Source organism: Podarcis filfolensis, assembly GCF_964270895.1.
Source record: "Podarcis filfolensis genome assembly, chromosome: 18".
NCBI lineage: Eukaryota > Metazoa > Chordata > Lepidosauria > Squamata > Lacertidae > Podarcis > Podarcis filfolensis.
In genome coordinates this window covers 2,807,924-2,835,292 of record NC_139622.1, presented here as the reverse complement: position 1 = coordinate 2,835,292, position 27,369 = coordinate 2,807,924, and the positions used below count along the sequence as shown (strand labels likewise).

Here is a 27,369-nt window from a genome sequence, read left to right as displayed (position 1 = left end):
TTCAGATATGAAATCGGCACGTTGAAATTAAGTTAGAACAACTGCAGGTGTCAATGCGACAATTTTTTTGTTCCCCAGTGAGAATAATTATAGAATAAGACACCCCTATTTTATTCAGAGAAATGCTGGAGGGTATGGGCTTATGGGGCAGACAAAAGCAATCTCTGACGTACTGAACGCATGAGGCCCCCTTTATGGGAGGTCAAGAGTCTCCATCCAGACCTTGTAAGCTGCTGGGAGATCCGGCAAGACAGCATTGCTGGCCGCGACGCACCCTCTGCCAGACCAAACAGGCCACTTTGTGGTCACTTGATGGATTTATCTTCTCCCCGAGCCTTCTGCAGCTTCTCCCATAGACCGGGTGCAACCTCTCAGTCTTCTGTGTAGGCCAACATTGCAATCATATAGGGACGAGGGGCAGCTCTGCACCCCCAAAGGTTGATAGATACCAGCTCCAGCTGAGGTCTGCAGGTCCCTGAAGTTTGCACCGCCTGGGACTCACCAAATTTGCCACATGTTCTGAAAGGCCGTCCCTTTTCCCCAGGTGGGAGTGCCTCTACTAAACAGAGACGTCCGTGCATCTGTCATAGGGAATGCCATCCCTCAATCTCTTGGAGGGGATACCTCTTCTAAATGGGTCTTGGTGGACCACCAGCTTAACATGAGTCCACAGTGTGATGCAGCAGCAAAAAAGTTTAATGCTACTCTAGGCAGCATCAACAGCAGTATAGTGTCCTGGTCAAGGGAAGGAAAAGTACTGCTCTCTTCTGCCTTGGTCAGACCACAACTGGAGTACTGCGTCCAATTCTGGGCACCGCAATTTAAGAAGGATGTTGACAAGCTGGAAGGTGTGCAAAGGAAGGAGACCAAGATGATCAAGGGCCTGGAAACGAGACCTGATGAGGAATGGTTGAAGGAGCTGGAAAAGAGGAGACTGAGAGGAGATTTGAGAGCCATCTTCAAATATCTCAAGGGCTGTCCTGTCACATGGAAGATGGAGGAAGCTTGTTTTCTCCTGCTCCGGAGGGTAGGACTCGAACCCATGGCTTCAAGTTACAAGGAAAGGGATTCTGATTAAACATCAGGAAAAACTTTCTGATAGTAAGAGCCGTTCGACAGTCTCCCTCAGGAGGTTGTGGCCTCTCCTTCCTTGGGGGTTTTTAAGCAGAGATTGGATGATTCCTGCATTGCAGGGGGTTGGACTAGATGACCCTCAGGGTCCCTTCCAACTCTATAATTCCGTGATTCTTAGCCTAACCTACCTCACAGGGTTGTTGTGAGGATGAAATTTAAAGGCATCCCTCCATTGCCAACATACCAGGAAGAAGAGTCCAGAAAACCCAACGTGGATGAATAGGTTTTATTTATTAACTTTAACCACTTGAGGATCTGCAAAAACAATGAACTAGCCAGATTCAACCAATGTAACCAAATCAACTTAAATGTGGGCAGGTGTTCATTAATACATGGGGGTAATTTCTGCCCTGATCACCTGGGCAAGGTAACAGCTGCACTCTGTGTGCCCACAGCAAGGTCTCCTGAGATCCTCCATCCGTGGTCCCATTAGCCAACGTTCACCCTGATGTGTCCGTCAGGCCAAAGGGCACCCCAGCACCTGCAGGTCCCTATGGGATGCCCACAACACAACACTGCCTCAGGTGACTGTTCCATTGTCTCTGAAATATTCTGGAAATCTGAAATCTGCCAGGTAAAGGTAAAGGGACCCCTGACCATTAGGTCCAGTTGTGACCGACTCTGGGGTTGCGGCGCTCATCTCGCTTTAATGGTCGAGGGAGCCGGCGTACAGCTTCCGGGTCATGTGGCCAGCATGACTAAGCCGCTTCTGGCGAACCAGAGCAGCGCACGGAAACACCGTTTACCTTCCCGCCAGAGTGGTACCTATTTATCTACTTGCACTTTGACGTGCTTTTGAACTGCCAGGTTGGCAGGAGCAGGGACCGAGCAACGGGAGCTCACCCCGTCAAGGGGATTCGAACCGCCGACCTTCTGATCGGCAAGTCCTAGGCTCTGTGGTTTAACCCACAGTGCCACCCGTGTCCCTGCCAGGACCACATGCCAATTAGCCAAACTGAAGGAACAACACTCCAACAAACATCACGCAGACCCTCCCAGTGTCCCTATTTTCCAGGGACAGTCCTGGATTTACAGAAGCCGTCCCGGTTTCTGATTTGATCCAGGAATGTCCCGCTTTTGCTTAGGAAATCCCTATTTTCATCGGAGGGTATGCAGCATGGAGTAGGCAAAAAAAGAAGACCCCGGTCAATTAAGAGTCTACCAGAAAAGATCCTACTCAGCCCCAAGAAAAAAGACAACTAGGGATGGGAGCCAAATTACGAAGAGGGGAGAGAGTGGGGCGGAGCAGGCTTAAGCAGCCTGTCAGCGCCTCTCCCTTTGGGGCGAAATCACCCGTCACACTTGGTCTGGAAATGTGGACGCTTGCCATGTGCGGAGAAGTTTCTCCCCGGGGTTAGGAAGTTTGCTTAAGCAACCTGGTATCACTGCACAAAACAGCCCCCGGCTTGGGGAAACTGTTTTGCTCTGTTGTTATTTCTCGGGCAGCTTTTGGAAAGCAAACACCTTGACGGATCTCTCCACGGGGGTTGCCCAACCGGCTGCAAACGGGCCTGGAGCCAGCTTGCCCCTGCCTGGGGCCTGGGGCTCTATCCTGGCTCACGGCATTCTTTCTGCTAAGCCCTGAGGCCTCCGGAGAGGACTGGATCATAGATCATAGAAGCATAGAGTTGGCAGGGACTCCAAAGGTCATCTAGCACAACCCCAGGCAATGCAGGAATCTTTTGCCCATGGTGGGGCTCAAACCCACGACCCTGAGATTAAAAGTCTCTTTTTTAAAAAAGTCACGATTTCATCTCTTTATGATTTTTTTCAGATATTCCAAAAAGGGCTTCAATTCGTCCATGAATGGTTTGGTTCGTTTTTTATTTTTGCTGCCAGCTCCATAAGCTTTAAAATCCATTCTTCTTTTGTTGGTGTTTTCTCTTCATCCCAGTTCTGCACATACAAGATTCTGGCGGCTGTTGTTGCATTCATAAATAAGCTAATCATCTTTTTTGGGGGGAGGGATATGACCCTATTATCCCTAAAATAAAAAATAAAGGCCTCAGTTTGTGTTGTGACTGATTAAGACCTTCCCAGTGCCCCTATTTTTGAAGGATGGTCCTGGATTTACAGAATCTGTCCTGGTTTCTGAGTTGATTCTGGAATGTCTCGCTTTTCCTTAGGATGTCCCTATTTTCATCAGAGTAGGGAGTTATGTATGTAGGGAGTCATTACTGTATTTTAATATTTTATTGGAAGCCGCCCAGAGTGGCTGGGGAAGCCCAGCCAGATGGGTGGGGTATAAATAAATTGTTGTTGTTGTTGCTGCTGCTGCTGGTTTATTATTATTATTATTATTATTATTATTATTATTATTATTATTATTATTATTTAGGACGTCCCTGTTTTCATCAGTGTTGGAGGGTATGCTGATTTAACCAGTTCATCTTTTGCTTAGCAGAGAATGCTTCTTATAAACAGAGATCTCCTTCCACCTCCTAAATTCAGCAGAGAATGGTGTTTTCTTAGATCAGGGATGGAGAAATAGACCTGCTGGCCTCTGGGTTTTGGAGTCTGGAGACATCTGCGGAGTTGCAGAGCTTCAAAGTGCCATTCCCTGCAAAGCACACCCTGCCCTACGACTCCAGCACCCTGGCCTTCTCAAAAGAACGAGCCCATCCGTCAATGGCATGGTGGCAACCTGTCATTAGCTGTCTTGAGGCATCTCTGCCTGTCTAGCCAGAAGCCCAGCAGACAAAGGGGAGGTCTGGGTCAGAGGTGGCTTTCCTCACATACTGCATAAGGTTGCTTTCTGCCTTTCTTGCCTTTGGGATCTACCAAGGAGTTCAGCGGAGGTCCCAGAAACAGCCTGCGGGCAGAGGTCCAGGATCAAGCAGGAAAAGCCCATGAGAAGCCATGGAACAATAATGATAGCAGCTTCCAACATGTATAAAAACACAATTAAACACCTAACATTAAAAACTTCCCTATACAGGGCTGTCTTCAGGTGTCTTCTGAAAGTCATATAGTTCTTTTTCCCCCTTGAAATCTGATGGGAGGGCATTCCACAGGGCAGGTGCCACCACTGAAAAGGCCCTCTGCCTGGTTCCCTGTAACTTCACTTCTCGCAATGAGGGAACCGCCAGAAGGTCCTCGGAGCTGGACCTCAGTCTGTGGGCTGGATGATGGGGGTGGAGACGCTCCTTCAGGTATACAGGGCTGAGGCTGTTTAGGGCTTTAAAGGTCAGCACCAACACTTTGAATTGTGCTCGGAAACACACTGGGAGCAAATGTAGATCCTTTAGAACCTGCGTTATTATTTGTTTGTTTGTTTGTTTGTTTTTCCCATGCTTATTTCCATGCTTATTACATACAAAAAAAGAGGGAACAATACTGAAAAGGGGGTACAACTTAAAAAGGGAGGGGAAAGGAAAGGAAATAAAATTTACACAATCTGTTATTAAGATAAAAATTACGACAAAAAATTTTTGATTACTATTTCATGTTACAATACTGTAAAAGTAAAAAATCTCATTATCTTTTATACCCATTTATTCCTTAATTCTTTTTACATAATTTTACTGCCGTATCAAAATACTATTTTTTGTGTTAATATTTTCGCAATTTATAAATGTTTCTATTTATATAAGCAATTAATAAAAAACTGCTGGGATCACTCAAAAGCTGCTACAGATTTTAACATGGTATAATTTTGTTTAAGATATGTTCTGAAGGCCTCCCATTTTGATACAAATTCAACAGAACCTGTGTTATGTGGTCCTGGCAGCCACTCCCAGTCCCCAGTCTAGCTGCCACGTTCTGGATTAGTTGTCGTTTCCGAGTCACCTTCCAAGGTAGCCCCACGTAGAGCGCATTGCAGTAGACCAAGCAGGAGAAAACCAGAGCATGGACCACCCTAGCGAGAAATGTTGGAGGGTATGGATGAGGTCCCTTCCAGCTCAATTACCATGTTCCTGCTTGCTAGCTTTGCAAGAGCTGGTTGGCCGGTAGACCATGGGCTAAATGGGCCTGATCCTGCGAGGCTCTCCTTAGCTCTTAGTTTAACCTTTGAAAGACTGGCTGATTGGATTTCTACCCAATAAGCTCAAGGCTTATTCCTCCAATAAGCTCAAGGCTGCGTTCCGGCTTTCTCATGCTCGCATTTCCGCCTTACCTTGTCAGGTAGGCCCACTCTCAGAGTGCCCATGCAGTCTCGTGCAATGCCTACGAAGAAGTAAACCCTGCTGAGGTCAATGGGGCTTATTCCCTGTTTCATGTGGCAACCCCACACTTTGCTGCTGTCTCCAGGAACAATCACCTGCCTGAAAAGACCTGGAGAGTGTCAGGAGTTCAGCCTACACTCAAGTAGGACCCTGGCAGAGACACATGCCCAACTGGCATGTTCCCTTCCTCCTGGTTGTTCGTTCGGGAGCTTCATAAGCTTTCTTCAGCCCAAACATCACAGCGACCGATGCCAACAGACACCGGCACACTCAGGGATCCGCAGAGTTTGCGCATCATGCGTGACAGACCCCAGCAACTCAGCATTTTGGCTAATCTACTTTATTGACATATAAACACACACGGAGCACTGCAACATGGCTCCTTCTCTCTCTAGCATCAGACAGCAAAGAGACAAAGAACAAAGGACAATAGTCCCATTTCACGGAACACAGGAACACAAACATCCTGTCTCCGTCACTTCCCACTCTGTGGAGTCAAAACACATACCGTCATGTGAAAGACAACGATCCCATGACTGCAATCACAGAGCAGGAATTCTAACAGAGAGACGTTGCCAGACAGTGCAGGCATTCTTAGCCAAATGAGCGTATGGTCTGACTCGATGTAAAGGCAGCTAGAGTTGGATGCAGCCTCTAACCTAGAGGAAATCACAGGGTCTGAATTAAGCCAAATCATAGAGTTGGAAGGGACCCCGGCGGTCATCTAGCCCAACCCCCGCAATGCAGGAATCTTTTGCCCAGTGTGGGGCTTGAACCCAGAACCCTGAGATTAAGAGTCTCTTCCTCTACTGGCTGAGCTCTCCCTTCCAATGCAATTTGAGTTGAATATGTGGTCAAACGTGTCTCAGGTCAATCCCTGGCTAAGTGATTTGAGGATCGGCACCTAAGGCAGCATCTGTTGGGGGGGCGCAGCTGAGTCAGGGTCTATTTAAAGGGTGGGGTGGGGTGTGCTGCTTAATTGACTCCGAGTTTGTCCCCATTGCTTTCCATGCAATGGAGCAGAAGGAATCAAGGACTCCGACGCAGGTAGGTCTACCTGCATCAAACTGTGTTTTCCAGTAAGGAAGGGAAATTGTTCAGTTCTTAAAACTTTCTGAATTCATCGTTTTTTGGCTTCCAGGGGGAAGGTTTGGAGCAGCAGCGGGTGGGGGGGGGGAGTTCCTCCATTTATTTAGCATTTATTTTAATTTATACTTGCATTTATTTCGTACTGCGTTGATTTGGGGGGAAGGCTTTTTTGACTTTCCTTTCAAAGACCTCCTTGGGAGAATGGTTGTATCATTCTGCAAGCCCTTCGCCTCTTTCTCCTGAGAACCAAGATGGCTCAGTCAGTGGAGCACAAGACTCTTAATCTCAGGGCTGTGGGTTTGAGCCCCATGTTGGGCAAAATATGGCACTCACTGACCTTCGGGGTCCCTTCCGACTTTATGCCTCTGTTTTTCTGTGGTTCCTGTAAATTGCTTGAATTGTGCGTTTTGCATTGGCTTCCTCAACTTCAGCCCTCCAGATGCTTTTGGCCTACAACTCCCATGATCCCTAGCTAGCAGGACCAGTGGTCAGGGATGATGGGAATTGTAGTCTCAAACCATCTGGAGGGCCGAGGTTGAGGAAGTCTGCATTATTGCATCCTTGCAGCAAACCTGGGAGGTAATCTATTACTGTTCTCACCTGTGCACCTGAGAAAAGCTCCGTGTGAGGATATAATGAGGAAGCGTATATCCCAGCCCCAACAACCCTGGGAGGTAGGCGAGGCAGAGAGAGAAAATGAGAGCGAGAGGCCATGATTGACCCAAGGTCACCCAGTGAGCTTTGTGGCAGAGTGGATTTGAACCCAGCTCCCAGTCTGACACACGAACCGTGAACCTTTGTGTTTTGATCTAGTTTTTTGTAGATCTAAATTAATGGTTCTTATTAGCACCAAGTTAGAAACAAAAGCAGAATGTAAATGGGTAGAATTGATGGTAATTGCAGCCAGACGGGTTATAGCGAGTAATTGGAAAAATGCAGAAGAGCTAGGGGTGAACCAATGGAGGGAAAAACTGAAAAATATTATAATTTAACTGTGAAGATACACAAAATGAAAGGGTTTAAGGTCAGTGAGGAGGAGGATTTGAGAAGATTTTGGTTTGAGAAGATACTGAATTATTTGGGTAGGTTTGAACAATTTGGGGCAATTAAAATGTTAAAAGTTAAATAAACCTTGTGGAGGGAGGAGTGTTAATGTATATAGAATTGTACATATGGTCTATTTGAATATGTTATTATTGATTATGTATACCCAATGTATCAGCCGCCTGGGAGGTTTCACTGCTGGGTTTTGGTTGTTGGTTAAAAATTTTAAAAAAATTAAATTTTTTGTTAGACAGAGCACTACTGTACTTGGGTACAGCAACCAGGAGTTATACAGCAATTTACTTCAAAGGGTTTTATTTGGAGGGGCTGAAGTCCTGTGGCCGATATCTGTGCAGGCTAACCGGCATGTCTCTATGGGGAAATTTTGGTGGGTTGGCACCGAGGGCATTTCCAACACCATCTTTCTCCAATCCTGTTTCCCTGGAAGCAAAGTTTCCTGGACGCAAGGGCTCAGGGCTTAGAGGCTGTTCCTTCAACAACACACCTGTGAGGTGCAAAAGAAGCCATTTCTTCTTTTTTTTAATAGTTGTGTATTCACTGATGCAACAAGGACAGGTGCAGGAGCTGATGATGATTAAAATTTGTATACCACCCTATACCTGCAGGTCTCAGGGCGCTTCACAGGATAAAATCACAATATAAAAACACAAAATACATAAGACAAAAACAACCCAATAATCCTCTCCAACACATTTTGAAAGGGCATTGGGTTTCTTGCACCCTGTTTAAAATCTCGTGGGACAGTATGTGCTTCCCCTCCCTCCTACTAACTTGGCAAATTGGGCTCTTTTCCTATAGACTTCCGTGCCACGGACAATCTGGTTTGTAAGAAGCCCTTGTCGTCTGCTGGCGTATCTGGTAAGTCACAGTCGGGGTGGGTTTGTGGACTGGGCCTTTTTAGGGTGTCGGGGTGCTTGCCGGTCTCCCCAAGTCTGGTCCCTGGGGGTGGCGAGGAATCCAGCAGCAGGGAAGAGCTGCTTGTGGGCTTCCTGGTTTACATGGCTGTCCCCTGTTGGAGGCAGGGTGCTAGGCGAGAAGATGAAAAACTATTGAGATGCTCTTAATATTACTCCGCAGTGTTTGAGGTGGTTAGGAATTCGTCAAATTGGGGCAGAATAAAAGAGAGCATCTTTTAGGAATTGCGAATTGGCAAAATGAATTGGAGAGGTGCGAAAAGGGAACTTTTCACTCGTTCTCTTGCCGCACCAGGACATGGCAAGTTGTTTTTCACAGAGTCTTTACATCTTCGGTTCGCCAGCCCTAGATGACAAGCTTTTCCAGGAGGTGGGGGCCACTTTAGCTTCTGGGGTGCTAGTAGACTGCCTGACATAAGTTGGAGAGGAGGCCTTGAAATAGTCCTCTAAGCTTTCTTAGAGAATAGAACCTGCCTAGTCAGGGGCAGTCTACCTGCTGAATGTGAAGGGGGACGCGAAGGACTTTTCTGTAGGCTTCCCAGAGGCATCCCAAAGGTGGCTCGATAGATCTGAAATATATCCCTTTAAGCTTGAATTTGTTTTTATTCTGGGTTGTCTTATTTGATGTTTTAATGTGTTGTAAACACTGTGGGTTAAACCACAGAGCCCAGGACTTGCCGATCAGAAGATCGGTGGTTCGAATCCCAGCAACGGGGTAAGCTCCCGTTGCTCGGTCCCTGCTCTTGTCCACCTAGCAGTTCGAAAGCACGTCAAAGTGCAAGTAGATAAATAGGTACCGCTCCGGCAGGAAGGTAAACTGCATTTCCGTGCGCTGCTCTGGTTTGCCAGAAGCGGCTTAGTCCTGCTGGCCGCATGACCCGGAAGCTGTATGCCGGCTCCCTCGGCCAATAAAGCGAGATGAGCGCTGCAACCCCAGAGTCGTCCGCGACTGGACCTAATGGTCAGGGGTCCCTTTACCTTTACCTTTAAACTGCTTTGAGATTTGTTCTTTAAAATGTAAAGTGGTATAGAAATGGAAATAATAATAATACGCAGCACTGGTGAAACCTCAACAGCCAAATCTCCCAGTGTTTATTCCTTTCACCTCTTAGTATCCGCTGCTGAAGTTCAGATTTATGTTTTATTCTCCCTATATATCCCATTCTACATGTCAATGTCGGCTACGAAAGCCTGCGACTGGTGTACGTCTCTAAATCGCTTTCCTTTGCTCTTGGCTGCTCAGTTCCAGTTCCTTCGCAAGTTCCTCCCCTGGGCTCGCCTCACCATCCCTGCGGGGACCGCCACGGGCAAAGGATCCCTGGCACAGTCTCCAGACCGACCCGTGCGCCACGCCAAGAAGCGGCTGGGAACCATAGCGCATGTCATCCTTGCCTTTGCTCCTCTGAGGTTCCAGCGTGCTTTCGGATATCTGACCGTCATGGAACGGGATTTGGTCCCCAAAGGTGAGACCCAGGGGCAGGGGCAAAGGAAAGGGGCAGGCGTCGCTACGTAGGGCGCATATTTACGGATCCACCTCTCCTGGTCTGCCTGGCAGAGGACCTTAAGGTCCATGAATAATCATAGTTTAGAGGTCCCGGGCCCTGAGGAAGTCAGACTATCCTCCACCAGGGCCAGGGCCTTCTCAGTGATGGCTCCGACCTGATGGAATGCTCTGTCCCAGGAGACCAGGGCCCTGCAGGATTTAACCTTCTGCCGGGCCTGTAAGACAGAGCTATTCCACCTGGCCTTTAATTTGAATTTAGCCTGATCTTTTATTTCCCTTTCTTCCCTCCCCCTCCTCCTTTTATGAAGATTCCCCACTCTGAGACCCCACAAATAATTCTCCCCTGGCCTCCTCGCTGGCCCAAGTAGGACCAATTCAGCCAGCTAGCCCTGGGGATTATCTGATTGATTTTTGATTTTTTTTTAATTGTTATTCATGTTTTTATACTGTATTTTATGCTGCTGTTGTTATGTAAATTTGTTGTTAGCTGCCCTGAGCTCGGTTTTTGAACCGGGAAGGGCGGGGTATAATTTTATTATTATTATTATTATTATTATTATTATTATTATTATTATTATTATTAATTTATTTAATTTCATGTGCATTTTTTTACACTCCTCCCCCCCATTTTGTTGCATTTCTCTCCCACCTTTCCTTCAAGCAGCTCCTCATTTAATTCCCACCTCCTCATTTAATTCCCACAACAAACCTGAGAGGTAGGTTACTGTTATGTACTGAGTTGAATAGGATCCAAACTGCAGCAGTCTGATTGGTCCTAGAACAATAGGATTCAGAATGCAGCAGTCTGATTGGTCCTAGAACAATAGGATCCAAACTGCAGCAGTCTGATTGGTCCTAGAACAATAGGATTCAGAATGCAGCAGTCTGATTGGTCCTAGAACAATGCAGCAGTATGATTGGTTGGCAGGAGCCACCCAATCATGCTCCAGATAGCAGTGAATCCACAACCTGATTGGCTTACAGTAGAATTCCGGAATTAGCCAATCACGTCCAGCCCATTGTGTAAATAATGTATATAAAGCAGATACTTTGAGGGGACATTCATTCATTCCTCCTCACCACTATGAGCTGAATAAAGAGCATGAAATCACTTTGCGACTCTGAGTATATTTCAGTTACGCTGAGAGGTCACCCAGTCCCAGTGAGCTTCATAACCGAGTGGGAGGATTTGAACCCTGGTCTCCCAGGGCCAGCACTCAAACCAGGGCACCACCCTGGCTCACGCCTGCTTTTCTGGATCTCCTCTTACTGTTCAAAATCATATCGAGTTGGAAGGGACCCTGTGGATTACCTAGTGGTCCAACCCCCTGCGATGCAGGAAGAGGCAGCTGCCCCACCTGGGGATCCAACCTGCAACCTCTCAAGACCTCTGCAGGTTGTTTTGTTTTTGTCTGTTTTTAATCTTGCTGCTCCTCCTGCAGAGACACTGGACGCCCCAGCCCACCCATCGGGCAAAGGGAACAAAAGGAAAAAGGACGATGTTACTCTAGAGGAGCAACTCTGCTGGGCTGAGCTTCTCCAGAAAGAATTACCGGATGAAGATGATCCCGAGGACCCGACTTATGAGGTACCTCTGAGACTTGGGAGCACATTGTTAACGCAAGCAAGTTGTTTTCCACACAGCCATCCAAACGTCGGCCCTTGACTTATTTTGGATTTCATCCGGATCACCCCTTACCACAGATAAATCCCATAAGTTGCTCCTTGCTTTATTTTTCCTTTAAGACATATAATTATAGAATTGTAGAGTTTGGAAGGGAGACCCAGGGGTCATCTAGTCCAACCCCTCCAATGCATTTCTTTCCAATAATAATAATTTATTATTTGTACCCCGCCCATTTGGCTGAGTTTCCCCAGCCACTCTGGGCGGCTTCCAACAAAGTATTAAAATACAGTGGTCTGTTAAACATTAAAAGCTTACCTGATCAGGGCTGCCTCCAGATGTCTTCTAAATGTCAGGTAGTTGTTTATCTCTTTGACATGTGGTGGGAGGGCGTTCCACAGGGCGGGCGCCACCACCGAGAAGGCCCTCTGCATGGTTCCCTGTAGCTTGGCTTCTCACAGCGAAGGAACCTCCAGAAGGCCCTCGGAGCTGGACCTCAGTGTCTGGGCAGAACAATGGGGGTGGAGATGCTCCTTCAGGTCTACTGGACCGAGGCCGTTTAGGGCTTTAAAGGTCAACACCAACACTTTAAATTGTGCTGGAAACGTACTGGGAGCCAGTGAAGGTCTTTCAAGACCGGTGTTATGTGGTCTCGGTGGCCGCTCCCAGTCACCAGTCTGGCTGCCACATTCTGGATTAGTTGTAGTTCCCAGGTCACCTTCAAAGGTAGCCCCACGTAGAGCGCATTGCAGTAATCCAAGCGGGAGATAACCAGAGCATGCACCACTCTACGAGACAGTCAGCGGGCAGGGAGGGTCTCATCCTGCGTACCAGATGGAGCTGATAGACAGCTGCCCTGGATACAGAATTGACCTGCGCCTCCATGGACAGCTGCGAGTCCAAAATGACTCCCAGGCTGTGCACCTGGTCCTTCAGGGGCACAGTTGCCCCATTCAGGGAGTCCCCCATACCTGCCCTCCTCCTGTCCCCCAAGAACAGTACTTCTGTCTTGTCAGGATTCAACCTCAATCTGTTAGCCGCCATCCATCCTCCAACCGCCTCCAGACACACAGGACCTTCACTGCCTTCACTGGTTCCGATTTGAAAGAGAGGTAGAGCTGGGTATCATCTGCCTACTGATGGACACCCAGCCCAAACCCCCTGATGATCTCTCCCAGCGGCTTCACGTAGATGTTAAAAAGGATCCAATCATTACTTAAGGCCACGCTCACACCATACGAATCCTGATTGACACGGTTTGTTAGAGTGTGGTTCTGTTAACGCCTAAGTTTCTGGTTCAATTCCCGTAAGGGACAGCTGCATATTCCTGCATTATGGGGTTGGACTAAATGATTCCAACCCCCTGATTTTACGAGTTCTTTGAGTTCTGTGATACCATTTAAAACAGCTGCGGTTCCCCCTCACAAAGAATTGTGGGAGTTGTAGTTTAAGGGTGTTGGGAATTGTTAGAGAGCTCCCATTCCCCTCACAGAGCTACAATTCAATTCAATTTTTAATTTGCATTCTGTCTTTCTGTATTACTGTACACAAGTAGTTTACAAGCTGAAGAAACAACAAAGATCACACACGCCATAATAATCTGATCCGAAACAAAACAAAAAAAGTCGTAATAAAAACATAACTTTAAAATAAACAACTTAATTCAAATAAAGCAACACTCCATCATCGTGTAATGGTACACAATGAAGTTAAACATCAGCAAACAATAATTAAATGCAAATTCACTCTTAATATTGACAATGAAAAAAACTAAACTGTTACCAAAAAAATAAAAAAACTAAACTAGGAACAATAAAAAAAAACAGCAGGCCCCAATGCCTAACCATGCATACAAAACCATGTAAAAGGGTCAAACTGAGAAACAAATCTATAAAATTATTGTTTTTTAAATGGGACTTAAAATGGGCCTACAGTTCCCAGAGTTTGACACGAAGAGTGATGGATTGATTGATTGAACAGCCATTGATCAGCCCCTTCTCTGTGTCTCCTTCCCAGTTTACCGTCTCTGAGACGGACAGCGAAGAATACAAATCTCAGAACGACACTGATGTCAATTTGGAGGTGGAGGAGAAAGATGGATTCTTGATGCTGAAGGAAGACCCAGCTCAGCAGGTTATGAAAGAGGAAGCAGTGAGGGGGAAACGAAGGGCCCTCTTCACGTCCTCAGAGGTGCTCTGGACGTCTTGCCAATGCCGAAAGAGGACATGTTTCTTCTTACTGGCTTAGACTTAAAGACGGGTGGGGGGCCGCATTCTGCTTTTCTGGATGAGCCAAGGAGGCTGTCACACAGCACAGCGTTAACATGTGGAACTCAAGGCTCAGTATGCTTAAGGCTTAACTGGAATGTACGTTCCAATACATCACAGATTTTTTTGTTTTGCTTTCCTAGCTTCCCACTCCATTTTCCATTTTTTAATTTCTCCCCCTTGCTGCACCCTGTCTTCTCTCTCTCCTATCTTAACCATCATACAATGATCTCTAATTCCTTCTGTTGCTCAGAGTTCGAATCCTGCTCGCAGAGTGCAACTTCCTTCACAGTCCAGCTTCTCTCTCTTTCACTGTGTTTGTAGGAGGATCCAGGGAAGGAAATTGGGGCTGGGGAGGAGGCCCTGGACCCCCGCTGCTCCGGGGACGGGAGTGAGCAGCCAGACGAGGAGGTGCCTGGCAGTGGCGCGGACAACCCGGGTGCGAATTCCACCAGCCCTGCTCCACCAGAGAGCACAATGCTCCTGCCGTCCCGCGACCCCAGTGCTGAGATGACCTCCAGTGACAACTCCCAAGACCAATGGGTGAATGTGAGCGGAGGTGAGCGTCACAGAATCATAGGATTGCAGAGAGGGAAGGGACCCTCGAGGGTCATCTAGCCCAACCCCCTGAAGTGCAGGAATGGCGGCTAACAGACGGCCACCCAACCTCTGTTTAGAAACCTCCAAGGAAGGGGAGACTCCACTGTCGGACAGCTCTTACCCCTGTGTTGCAATGCAGAATAATCTGCTCAAATGCAGCCGCAACACAAGGCTAATAAGTATGGCAAATGTACAGGTGAAACTCGAAAAATTAGAATATCGTGGAAAAGTTCATTTATTTCAGTAATTCAACTTTCCCACGATTGTGCTTCCTTCTGAACCAGACTGAGAGACCATTTAAAGGCTCAGGAACCCATTGCAGATGTTGTGGATTGAGTAGCTACTGCACCTTTTCACAATATTCTAATTTTCTGAGATTGTTAATTTGGGGTTTTCATCAGTTGTACACCATAATCATCACAATTATAACAAATAAAGGCTTGACGTATCTCGCTTTGCATGTCATGAGTCTATCTCATATATTAGTTTCACCTTTTAAGTTGAATTACTGAAATAAATGAACTTTTCCACGATATTCTAATTTTTCAAGTTTCTTTTTTATATATATATAGATTTTTAATAAATTTTTCCATTACAAATAAACCATGTTTACAAATTTCCAATTTTTGAGCTTCCACCGGCACCTCCATCAATCATCCATTTTTCCTATCTTCACGCATTTTCTATATATAATATTGCCCGTTAATAATATCCTTCCATCTCTGTTTCTTTTTTACAATATACCTTGTACTATCACAAAACCTCCTTAAAACCCACTAGCGTTATCTGTTCATCACATATAGTTTTCAGATAATCCGTAAACTTTCCCCAGTCCTCGATGAATTTGTGATCTTTCTGGTGTCTAATTTTTCCAGTCATTTTATCCAGTTCTGCGTAGTCCATAAGTTTCATTCTCCACTCATTCAAAGTCGGTAGTTCTTCTGGTTTCCATTTTTGGGCCATTAATATTCTTGCCGCTGTTACTGCATACTGAAAAAGTTTGTAATCCCTTCTATTTATCTCTCTTCCTGTTATTCCTAACAAAAAGGCTTCTGGTTTTTTTACAAACGTATATTTAAGCATCTTTCTCAACTCATTATATATCATTTCCCAGAACCCCTTTACCATCTTACATTCCCACCACATATGAAAAAATGATCCTTCTTTTTCTTTACATTTCCAGCACTTATTACATGTTTTGAACATTTTTGCTAACTTTACGGGTGTAATGTACCATCTGTATACCATTTTCATAATATTCTCCTTTAACGCCGTACATGCAGTAAATTTCATATTTTCATTCCATACTTTTTCCCAATCAGCCAATTGTATATTGTAACCAAAATCTCTGGCCCAATGTATCATAACCGACTTTATCTCCTCATCCTTTGTTTGCCATTCCAATAGCATTTTATACATTTTTGACATTGCCTTAACATCATTGTTTATTATCTCTATTTGAAATTTCGATTCTTTTTCTATGTATACTCTGGTTTCACCTCAGATCGTATAAATCTTTCCCCTTTTACTAATTTTTCGAGTTTCACCTGTATTATTAGTAGTAGTTAGAATACAATCCAAAATTTACAAATCATAAGCTTCATCTATAATGTATGTATAAGTCCATAAACAAGATATAGTTAATGTAATAAATTGCTGTCAGGGAACACCACAATGCAGGCAGAATTATTTCTTGTTTATGGACTTATACATACATTATAGATGTTTATGATTTGTAAAATTTGGATTATATTCTAACTACTACTAATACATTTGCCATACTTATTAGCCACATATTGTGGCTATATTTGAGCAGACAGCTCTTAAGATCAGAAAGCTCTTATTTATTTGAGAGCATAGTGCATCACTAGAACAGCTGGCAAATCCAATTCCATAACTCTGCATCTGTTTGGATAATATTAGATATTTTCCAAATAGTTATTTCTGACACAGTTGCATAACTGTTGTTTTTTCACCTGCTGCATTTTGTATAAATGAGGTCCAACTTCTGTTAGACTTGTCTGCGTCTATCAGCAATCCGCTTAGAGGCGGCAAGTTCAGTTGGGATTTCAGTCCATTGAATCAATGGAGTGAAATAAATGCATTTGTCGTTCCAACGCAGCAAGGTCAGTAATAATTTTTTAACTTATACCCCGCCCTTCCCGGTTCAGAAAACCGGGCTCAGGGCGGCTAACAACAAATTTAAAACACTTAATTGTTGCAAGACAAAGCAGCATAAAATACAGGATAAAACATGAATAACAATAAATTCAGAATTCAAAAATCAATTTAGGGGGCAAATCCATCCAATAAACATTAGATGATCACCAGGGCTAGCTGGCTAAATTAGTCCTATTTGGGCCAGCGAGGAGACCAGGGGAGAATTAGCTGTGGGATCCCAGAGCGGGGAATCTTCATAAAAAGGGGAGGGAAGGAAGGGGAATAAAAGATCAGGCCAGGTTCAAATTGAAAGCCAGGCGGAATAGCTCTGTCTTACAGGACCGACAGAAGGAGGTTAAATCCTACAGGGCCCTGGTCTCCTGGGACAGAGCATTCCACCAGGTCGGAGCCATCACTGAGAAGGCCCTGGCCCTGGTGGAGGATAGTCTGACTTCCTGAGGGCCCGGGACCTCTAAACTATGATTATTCATGGACCTTAAGGTCCTCTGCGGGGCAGACCAGGAGAGGCGGTCCCGTAAATACGAGTAAGGCCATTGAGAATCCATTCATGTAGTCAGAAAGTTTAGTTGGAATTTCCTTTCTAGGGGGCTCCTGCAGAGGTCCTGAACCAACATTCTGCCTAGGAATTTCCATGATTTGCAAGTTGTTTTTAAAATACTTTTTCATTGTTTTAGCCTGTCCTGGAACCTTAGGGCAAAAGGCCTGCATTTATATAGCAACTAATAATAATTAATAATACTTACTAGGTCTTGCAGCTGCTACTCTTCTTTATTAGTAAGGATATTTAATAATAAAAATGGGTTATGCTAGGGATTCAATGAACTCTACAGGCTGAGTCTCCGGGAAGCAAAGAATCCCCAAAATGAAATTGTGGTGGTCCAGGCGCTCCCTCTAGTGGCAGAACAGCAATACTACAACTTGCTGATCTGGAGGGGATATTGCACATTTTCTTGGGTGTGGGGGGAGAAAGAGAGGTCGGATTCTGGAGGAATGTCATGGGTGGGGGGTGCACAGCAGGGGTGCCGTTCATTTGACCAAATTTATACCCCACTGCACTGCAAGAGAACCTTCTGAGCTGTTTGCAGAAACAAAATAATTAGGGGTTTTTAAAAGTTATAAAAACAGGTATTTGAAATATTCCAAAGTTTTCAACCTTGCCCTTAAAAAAAGGAAAGGAAAAGCAGCTGTTTTGGACTACAACTCCCATCATCCCTTTCTAGCAGGACTAGTGGTGGGGATGATGGGAACCGTAGTCCAAAAACAGCTGGAGACTCACGTTTGGGAAAGCCTGATCTAGAAAGTTGGCATCAGACGTTTGTGTGTGGTATCACTCATCACAATCCCCTCCTTGTCCCCCCCCCAAAAAAAAATCTCTGAAGACAGGATGCTGGACGAGATGGGCCCACTTTGAGTCGGATCCTGCAGCCAGGCTGCTCTTGGTTCCTTATGACACCTCCATGGAACCTCCATGGACAAAGCCAGTCTACCTTAGGATGGAGAACAAGAGCGGGAGGGGCTACTGCTCTCCACATCCTGCTTGGGGGGTCTTCCCCGTTTGGGGGGTCTGATTGGCTACCAGGAAAAAATAGGGGAGATGAGAAAAAATGAAGAGAAAATGAGAATTTAAAAAGGGTTTTTAAAGAGGAAAGAAGAGTCAAAAAGCATAAAAAGAAATTGAATCAGGTTTGTTACATCCCTCTCGTCTTAACAATGAAACTACAAATCACTCATAAAAATTCAAAAAATGTAGAAGGTGCCGGTCCTTATGGTTCTGAATGGGGGGCTGATTTCAATAGGAAACCTCAGAAGCTGCCTTTATACAGAGCTGGTCCATTGCTCTATCTAGCTACCGTATTTTTACGTGTATAACATGCCCCCGTGTATAAGACGACCCCTATTTTGGGGGGACTCCAAATTTAGGAAATGGGGGGAGATTGCCCAGAGTTGTTGAGCTTTTTTGGGGGGGGTTGCCAACAATTGCTCACCTGCCTGACCGCCGCTGACAATCACACGCCTCAACAAAGCCACCCATCACCTGCCCACCAGGAGCCGCCAATCACCAGCTGGCCTTGCTACAGCCGCCAATCACCCGCCCAATCGCCAATTACAATCTCCTGCTCGCGACTGCCGCCAATCACACGTCCCCCCTCTGCACTATCCGTGTATAAGACAACCCCCAATTTTTAACAGTAATTTATAAAAATAAAACCCTCATCTTATAAACAGAAAAATACGGTAAGTGTTGTCAACACTGACTGGCAGACTCTCGGGGGGGGGGGGTCTGGCAGGGGACATTCCCATCCCTTCTGGAGATGCCAGGGGTTGAACTTTTGGCTCATTTAACAATCTATGGCCCTTTTAATTGGGGAGGGGGGGTGTTGGTATAGTTTCGTTTCTTACTACATTATGTATTTTTTTGGTGGTTTATGTTGTAAAACACCCATGTGATCCTTGGAAGAAAGGAGGAATATAAATTTAATTCTGCATGCCCTATCGCTGAGCAACCGAAACACCTTTTAAAAATTTGGAATACTGCAGCTTGTGTGTGCTGTGCTCATCTCTGATTAGTTTCCCCCCAGGAATTGACAACTAATTCCACACACACACACACACACACACACCTAGAATTGAGAACTTACCTATGTGACTTTTCCCCTTCCCTAGAATAACGGCAACTGTCTCCTTTCCTGGCTGAAACTGGCACTGCAACATAGAAAGGGGAACCTTTCTGACTGTCTGCCGCCATCCAGAAACCAGATGCCCCCTCTTTGATACGGAAACGTCTTCTCTCTTTTTGGAATTTGCAATAAAGCCTTAATTTTTCACACTGAGGTGTTTGACAGCTTCTGTCTGACTGACTCTGGCTTTCTGTAGGAATAATAATAATAATTTATTATTTGTACCCCACCCACCTGCCACTCTGGGCAGCTTCCAACAAGGATTAAAAATACATCAAAATGTCACACATGAAAAACTTCCCTGAACAGGGATGCCTCCAGATGTCTTCTAAATGTCAGGTAGTTGTTTATCTCTTTGACATCTGGTGGGAGGGCGTTCCACAGGGCGGGAGCCACCACCGAGAAGGCCCTCTGCCTGGTTCCCTATAACCTCACTTCTCACAGGGAGGGAACCGCCAGAAGACCCTTGGAGCTGGACCTCAGTGTCCAGGCTGGACAATGGGGGTGGAGATGCTCCTTCAGGTCTACTGGACCGAGGCTGTTTAGGGCTTTAAAGGTCAGCACCAACCCTCTGAATTGTGCTTGGAAACGTACTGGGAGCCAATGGAGGTCTTTCAAGACCAGTGTTATGTGGTCTCAGTGGCCATTCCCAGTCACCAGTCTAGCTGCTGCATTCTGGATTAGTTGTAGTTCCCAGGTCACCTTCAAAGGTAGCCCCACATAGAGCGCATTGCAGTAATCCAAGCGGGAGATAACCAGAGCATGCACCACTCTGGCCAGACAGTCTGCGGGCAGGGAGGGTCTCATCCTGCGTACCAGATGGAGCTGATAAACAGCTGCCCTGGAGGCAGAATTGACCTGCGCCTCCATGGACAGCTGTGAGTCCAGAATGACTCCCAGGCTGCGCACCTGGTCCTTCAGGGGCACAGTTATCCCATTCAGGACCAGGGAGTCCCCCACACCTGCCCGGCTCCTGTCCCCCTAAAACAGTAGTTCTGTCTTGTCAGGATTCAACCACAATCTGTTAGCCGCCATCCATCCTCCAGCCGCCTCCAGACACTCACACAGGACCTTCACCGCCTTCACTGGTTCTGATTTAAAGAAGAGGTAGAGCTGGGTGTCATCTGCATACTGATGAACACCCAGCCGAAACCCCCTCATGATCTCTCCCAGCAGCTGCATGTAGATGTTAAAAAGCATGGGGGAGAGGACTGTACCCTGAGGCACCCCACAAGTGAGAGCCCAGGGGTCTGAACACTCATCCCCACCACCACTTTCTGGAACAGAGGAAGATGCCTTCTAAAGAGTTCAATATTGTCTACACTGGCTGGCAGCAGCACTCCAGCATTTCAGAGATGGGTCTCTCCCATCCCTGCCTGGACAAGCCATTGGGCATCCAACACAGGACCTTACCAGGGGCTTGTCCACGCCTACCTGTCCTCCATGCTTTCCAGGCCTGGGCAGAGCCAGGGTTTCATTTTGGACTCACCTGCCCTCATCCCCTGTCTGGCTCCATCCAGCAGATTTTAGCAGTTGTTTTAACTTACTTTCTTTTGAATCCAAGTACAGGAGTACCTTGGCTCCCTTGGCCAATAAAGCGAGATGAGCTCCGCAACCCCCGAGTCATCCGCGACTGGACCTAGTGGTCAGGGGTCCTTTTACCTTTACTAGGTTGGTGACCTAGATCACTGTCTCCTGTGGCAAGGAGTTCCAAAGTTCAACCAGAAATGTACTTTCTTTTTTCTGCCTTTAATCTCCCAACATTCTAGTGTTATGAGAGAGACTTCTTGCCCTCCACTTTCTCCAACCCAGGCATAATTTTTATAAACTGATTGTGTGGCCTCTTCCTCTCCTTCTCTCTAAACTAAAAAAAACCTGCACCCTTTCCCCATAGGGAAGCCTCTTCACCCCCTTGGTCATTTTGGGTTGCCCTGTTCTGAACCTTTTCCATGTGGAAGGAGAATAGGTAAAGGTAAAGGGACCCCTGACCATTAGGTCCAGTCATGACCGACTCTGGGATTGTGGCACTCATCTCGCTTTACTGGCCGAGGGAGCCGGCGTACAACTTCCGGGTCATGTGGCCAGCAGGACTAAGCCGCTTCTGGCGAACCAGAGCAGCGCACAGAAACGCCGTTTACCTTCCTGCCGGAGCGGTACCTATTTCTCTACTTGCACTTTGACGTGCTTTCGAACTGCTAGGTTGGCAGGAGCAGGGACCAAACAACGGGAGCTCACCCTGTCGTGGGGATTTGAACCGCCGACCTTCTGATCTGCAAGCCCTAGGCTCTGTGGTTTTAACCCACAGCACCACCCGCGTCCCAGGAAGGAGAATAATAATGTAAATAAATAAGGAATGGGTGCTCCTAGATGGGCCTCCTTTGACTTCATCCTGCACCCAGACTTTTCTCAGCTTCTGCAACGTTCTGGCCTGTTCGGGATTTTTTAAGTGATGTTTTCATATGATGTGGCAGGAATGGACCTGACAGCTGCTGCAGGAAATATTTCTTGCTAGTTGGTGGGCGGAAAGGAGGAATCTGGGTGACTCATGAGGGGTCAGTGTCTGTTTCGAGAGACCTGGGGGCTTGGCATCCTTGCGATGTTTACTACGGATGCATATAAATAGAAACCTCCTAACGGGTTAAACTATGTGAGCAGTGTGTTCCCATAGCTCTGGTTCCAGGTCACAGATCCATCCTCACATCTCGGTTCATCGTTGCAATTTGGCAGCACCCGCCATTTTTATTTTTTTAAAAAAATGTATTACATTTTTCAAAAAATAGAAATTAAACAAAGAAAAACAAAGAGCAATACATGACACTGTAAACACACTTATATACAGTGCTACCTCGGGTTACATATGCTTCAGGTTACATAAGCTTCAGGTTACAGACTCCGCTAACGCAGAAAAAGTGCTTCAGGTTAAGAACTTTGCTTCAGGATGAGAACAGAAATCGTGCTCCGGCGGTGCAGCAGCAGCGGGAGGCCCCATTAGCTAAAGTGGTGCTTCAGGTTAAGAACAGTTTCAGGTTAAGAACAGACCTCCGGAACTAATTAAGTACTTAACCCGAGGTACCACTGTACATGTTTTCCAAAATGAAAACTAATAAAAATAAAAAGAAAGAAAAGATATAAAGTAAAAAGAAAAAATACTTTTCATAACCTGGAATATTACCAAATTCTTGCTTCAAATACTGCAATATATAAATCCTAGTTAAAATATTATAAAAGACTTCCACCGCATTCGCCACATTTCTCTTAGTTGTCTTACTCGCATTTACATCTGTTCTTCAGTCATTTCCCTTCCTCACATTCTTTCATAATCCATCAGATCTTTATGTTCTCTGTATTCTTCACATGGTTAGTCTAGACACAACCAAACCTTCGTATTTGAGCCCTGCTTGTATAAATAATCATTTAAACATTTCCATTCTTTCTGAATTAAAATTCTTGACTTATGCCTTATTAAATCCCTCAATTTTGCTAACTCCAGCAGCACCCGCCATTTGGGGTGATCCTCACAGCAAGCCTGGGAGGTAGGCCAGGCTGGGAGGCAGCGACTGACTGCAGGATTTGAACTTGGGTCACCCTGGTCCGGTTCCGACGCTCCAGAGTGGCACAACATGTCTAGGACGGCTCAGTCGGTAGAGCATGGGAGTCTTAATCTCAGGGTTGCGGGTTCGAGCCCCTCATTTGGGGTTGGGCTAGATGACCCTTGGAACCCCTTCCAACTCAACAATTCTATGATTCTATGTGGTATTTCAGCAATGCAGGGAGAGGAATAGAGCAGGGCAGTTTCTGATTTGATCCCGGAATGTCCTGCTTTTCCTTATTTTCACTGGAGAAATGTCGGAGGGTCTGGAGCATAGTTGTCAACTTTTCCCTTTTCTTGCGAGGAATCCTATTCGGAATAAGGGAAATTCTCTTTAAAAAAAGGGAAACGTTGACAGCTATGGTCTGGAGTTATGCAACTCCCAAACTGAGGAGATAAGTGACTATATGCAAGCTTTAGAAGACATCTGAAGGCAGCCCTGAATAGGGAAATTTTTTTATGTTTCATGTTTTATTAAGGTTTTATACAGATGCAATCAAAATTATTCAACCCCCATTGCAAATCAGGTTTATTATCAAAACTGACAGACTTCCAGCAACCCAGTCAGATGGGTGGGGTATAAATAATAAAATTATTATTGTGATGGAATGGGACATCCGTATTTTCATTGGAGAGGTGTTGGAGGGTACGGATTAAGCGTGCACACATCCACAAAGCATCTGAATGTGTGGGGGGGGGTTTCCAAGCCTTGGATCTTGACTGACGTGTCCTTCAGGGTTTAACTCACAGCTGTCTTCCCAGTGACTCAGATGGTTGTCGATTTCTATTTTGGCCTGGCTGCGCATGGAAGCTGGTCCCTAATTATAAACTCTCCTCAGCACTGAGAGCGGAGGGATGACAGCAGCGGGTCCCTTGCCTCACCGAGCCCTTTTGGGGGTCTGACTAACAGCCCCCTCCCTTTGCACCAAGTCCTTTTTGGGGGCGAGGAGAGCGCCGGACGCCTGGGACCCCAATAAAAGGTCTCTGGCTCACGAAGAGAGAGCAGAACTGAGCCGCTTCAGGAGGACCACAGCCGAAAAGCAAGAAGACCCTTGAAGCATCCCTGAGGCGAAGATGCTGTGCCGACTGCACCTGATGGCCCCCCAGAGCCCCCTGCTCCACCGGGCTCTGTGGCCCCCCACCCGCTCCCTCTTTGAGGACCTGGAAAGGGAGATGGATTCGCTGTGGGAGCTGCTGGGCAACCGCAGCAACTGGCCGCTCCGGGGCCACGAGGAAGCGTCCCGGGGGCCGGAAGAGGCTCCATTTGCGGTGACCCAAGACATGGCCGGCTTTGACCCCCGGGAGCTGGTGGTCAAGCTGGTGGGCCAGAAGCTGGTGCTGACCGGCAGGAAGGCCACGCAGACGCCCGGAGGACCTTTCCGCTACGAGCTCTTCCGCCGCGAGTGGGACGTCCCGGGCAGCGTGGACCGCCAGCAGCTCAGCTGCTCCATCTCCCAAGAGGGCCAGCTGCGCATCGAGGCCGCCGGGCCAGCCGCCAGGACGGTGCCCATCGAGGTCGGCCGGGCGCCGGGCAGTGGCCAGGAAGCCGCCTCCACCACGGAAGGCCGCCGGACCAAAGGCTGAGGGGAAAGCGAGGCGCAGCAGAGACTCTGGGTGGACTTGGGACTCTGGAGCAGGGCTTTTCTGCCCATGAATGTTTTTCACTATAACCTTTCCCTTTGTGGTGGTCAGTCAATCTGCAGATATAACGCTGGAAAACAGGCGTCTCTATGAACGAAAGGAGAAGCCTGCAGGTCAGGGTGGAGGTTTTTTTTGTCCTTGTTCATATCTCGTGTTTTGATGCTGTATTTTATGTTGTGAACTGCCCAGGGATCTCATACCCTCCAACATTTCTCCAATGAAAATAGAGATGTCCTATTCAGTAATAATAATAATAAATATTTGTACACAATACTATTTATGCATTATGGGGTGCTTATTTAAAATCATCTGAAATACGATTACAATTGACCATCGTAAGGCCTGGGTCCACATTCTTTGTGTCTAGACAGGCTTTGCCCTAAACAAAAATGTTTTTAGCAGTCGCAGAAAATAATACCGTGACAGCACCTGCCCAACGTCAAGAGGCAGGGAGTGAAAAGATTCATTTCTTACAAATGCAGAATTTGGTATTATGCTTTTATGCAGAGGGCCTTCTCGGTGGTGGCGCCCTTCCTCCCATCAAATGTCAAGGAGATAAACAACTATTTGACTTTTAGAAGACATCTGAAGGCAGCCCTGTTCAGAGAAGTTTTTAATGTTTGATTATGTTTTTATAAGTGTTGGAAGCCACGCAGAATGGCTGGGGCAACCCAGTCAAAGAAGAAAAAGAAGTTATTATTATTGTTACTGTTATTATTCAGAGGTGGTTCAGCTGTAGATTTGGGCCTGTCCGGACTGGTCAGTGTCCCCGGGTCTGACTTGTGAGAGGTAGAAATTAAAGATACACCCACATCAACACTGCCCCTTAGCAATTCGAAGTGTGTGCATTAAATTCCATTCCCCGGTTTTCATGGGCTTGAAATGTTTTAGGAGCGCCAACACCTGGGGGAATTTTGAGAGGCAGAAAAATATATCCTTGCTTTTTCCTTTTTCTATCTTGGGCCTGGACTGGGAGCTGATGCAAGGAGTCGCAAGAAACTGATGATGCCGCCCCTCTCTCAACACCTTTCACCCAAATTGTGAGACTTGAAGCAGAAGGGGGTTGAGGCAGGAAGTGAGGAAGTGGATGAGCTTTTTTAAAAATATAAATTCCCTTTCTTAGCTCTCCCAGAACTTCCCTTTGCCTAGCCAAAGCAGGACTGTGACAGTAAAGGAGGGATGGATGGATATGGGAATCTAGGTGAGAGAACTTAGCTCGGTGCTGTTTCTCAGCCTGGCCACCCTCGCAGGGCTGGTAGGAAGAAAACGTGGTTGGCACCTGGGAGGGGGCTGTGTGTGACCCCTGCATATTCCTGCATTGCGGGGGTTGGACTAGATGACCCGCAGGGTCCCTTCCCACGCCACGATTCTATGACAAAGGCAGAGCTCAGGTTTGGAAAGCAAGTCTTGCCAGCAGTATCCTTGTCGGCCCCACAGCCCAGTCTGGCACCCCCCCTTCACAAGAACAGGCAGCCTTTTCTTCTCAGATTACTGCGACCTCGGGAAAAAAAGGGGGAGGGATTTCTCTACTAGAGTCTAGAGTCTTCCAGAAGGATCTGTTGATTTCCTGTTTTCCATGCAGCAGCTTTGGGGTGGGGGTTTGCTTCTGGCACCCTTCCAACACCCCAGGGCACTTTTTTTGCAGGCTGGGGGAGCCTAGCTGAGCCCTGCACCTTTCTCTCCCTCTTTCAATTTTATTTTATTAACTTTCAACATTTTTAAACATATACAGTCAAAACACAATTTCTCTTCTTTTTCTCAACTTCCCACCCTGTTTTCCACTGAGTTGTTGCTTCTCCCCTCCCGCAGACCCTTTATTCTATCAAATCACAACCACAATATTACAATCCAATTCCCCCTGTTGCTCATTGTTCGTTGTACTGTAATATTTCTTTAAACGGTCCAAAAAAGGCATCCATTCTTCCATAAAAACACTCATCGTCCGAATTTTGCTGCTAATTTTGCCAGTTCTGTTCCTTTCCCGAGGCTTCTCGGCAAAACACCGGCTAGCAAATCCTCTTGCAAACTGTGGCATCATTTCTGGACTGCTGCCAAAGCCTTCCTCTCGGCTGCGTCTCGACGTCTCTGGAAGGGCCTCCTCGGTTCCAGGTCCTCCTGGAAAGGCCTCTTACAACACGTTGCGTCAGTCTCTGGGCTCGTGCCAAGGAGCTGGCCGGCAGATAAAAAGCCGCAGCGCACTCGGAGTCAGCCAGACGGAAAGGAACCACAGACGAAGCAGGTCTGCTTGCTAGATCATCTCTCCCCCGGCTCTTCGGACAGACTGAAAGGAACCTCAGCCGAAGGAGCTCTGCTTGCTAGATCATCAGCTGAAGGAGCTCCGCTTGCTAAATCATCTCTTCCCCGGCTGTTTAGCCAGACGGAAAGGAACCTCAGCCGAAGGAGTTCTGCTTGCTAGATCATCAGCCGAAGGAGCTCCGCTTGCTAGATCATCTCTTCCTCGGCTGTTTAGCCAGACGGAAAGGAACCTCAGCCGAAGGAGTTCTGCTTGCTAGATCATCAGCCGAAGGAGCTCCGCTTGCTAGATCATCTCTTCCCCGGCTGTTTGACTGCGGCACCACCATGGCAAGCTATTCCCGCTACCTGCTCCGCATGCTGCCTGTGCGCCGCTGGCCACTGCATGGCTTTGGCCCCGTCTGGCTCAGTGGGCCACAATCGGCTGGTGAAGCCCTCTGGCCGGCAGCCGGGCAAAGCCTCGTCGACCGGGTCGCAGCCGACGTGGAGAGGCAGTTCGTGGAAATGGAGGCGATGAGCAGGGCCTTCTTCCAGGCCTCGCCACTGCAGAAGTTCCTGCGGGAAGCGTCGCCGGAGGAGAGCGTGGCTCGGGACGGCGAGGCGGGCGGAAAGTTTCGCCTCTCGGTGGACGTGGCTGGCTTTGCACCGGAGGACGTGGCTGTGC

The 27,369-nt window shown here is 46.9% G+C and overlaps 3 protein-coding genes across 5 annotated transcripts in view; all 3 read left to right on the top strand.

Moving 5' to 3' along the window:
- The window catches only part of LOC310753562 (uncharacterized protein), a 100,132-nt gene extending 80,739 nt beyond the window's left edge, over positions 1-19,393 (top strand). The window contains exons 1-6 of one of the 3 annotated variants that reach the window (XM_083594969.1): positions 8,035-8,312; positions 9,612-9,831; positions 11,315-11,460; positions 13,513-13,629; positions 14,088-14,322; positions 19,209-19,393. In XM_083594969.1, the coding sequence (XP_083451095.1) occupies positions 9,807-9,831; positions 11,315-11,460; positions 13,513-13,629; positions 14,088-14,322; positions 19,209-19,213 (528 nt within the window). In that variant the 5' untranslated portion in view covers positions 8,035-8,312; positions 9,612-9,806 and the 3' untranslated portion in view covers positions 19,214-19,393. Of the gene's footprint in view, positions 1-8,034; positions 8,313-9,611; positions 9,832-11,314; positions 11,461-13,512; positions 13,630-14,087; positions 14,884-19,208 lie in introns of those variants that run through there. The other 2 variants (XM_083594968.1, XM_083594967.1) reach the window with 2 other exon arrangements.
- Positions 19,394-23,580: 4,187 nt separating this feature from the next.
- LOC310753239 (heat shock protein beta-11-like) lies at positions 23,581-24,728 on the top strand. The gene has a single exon (XM_083594298.1). It carries the CDS (start codon positions 23,886-23,888, stop codon positions 24,393-24,395), a length of 510 nt encoding a protein of 169 aa, XP_083450424.1. The 5' UTR covers positions 23,581-23,885; the 3' UTR covers positions 24,396-24,728.
- Positions 24,729-25,170: 442 nt separating this feature from the next.
- Positions 25,171-27,369, top strand: part of LOC310753221 (uncharacterized protein) — a gene marked incomplete at its 3' end in the record, with an annotated part of 3,250 nt that continues 1,051 nt past the window's right edge. The window contains exons 1-2 of the mRNA XM_083594279.1: positions 25,171-26,971; positions 27,002-27,365. Coding sequence (XP_083450405.1) covers positions 27,033-27,365 — 333 coding nt within the window. The 5' untranslated portion in view covers positions 25,171-26,971; positions 27,002-27,032. The remainder of the gene's footprint in view (positions 26,972-27,001; positions 27,366-27,369) is intronic.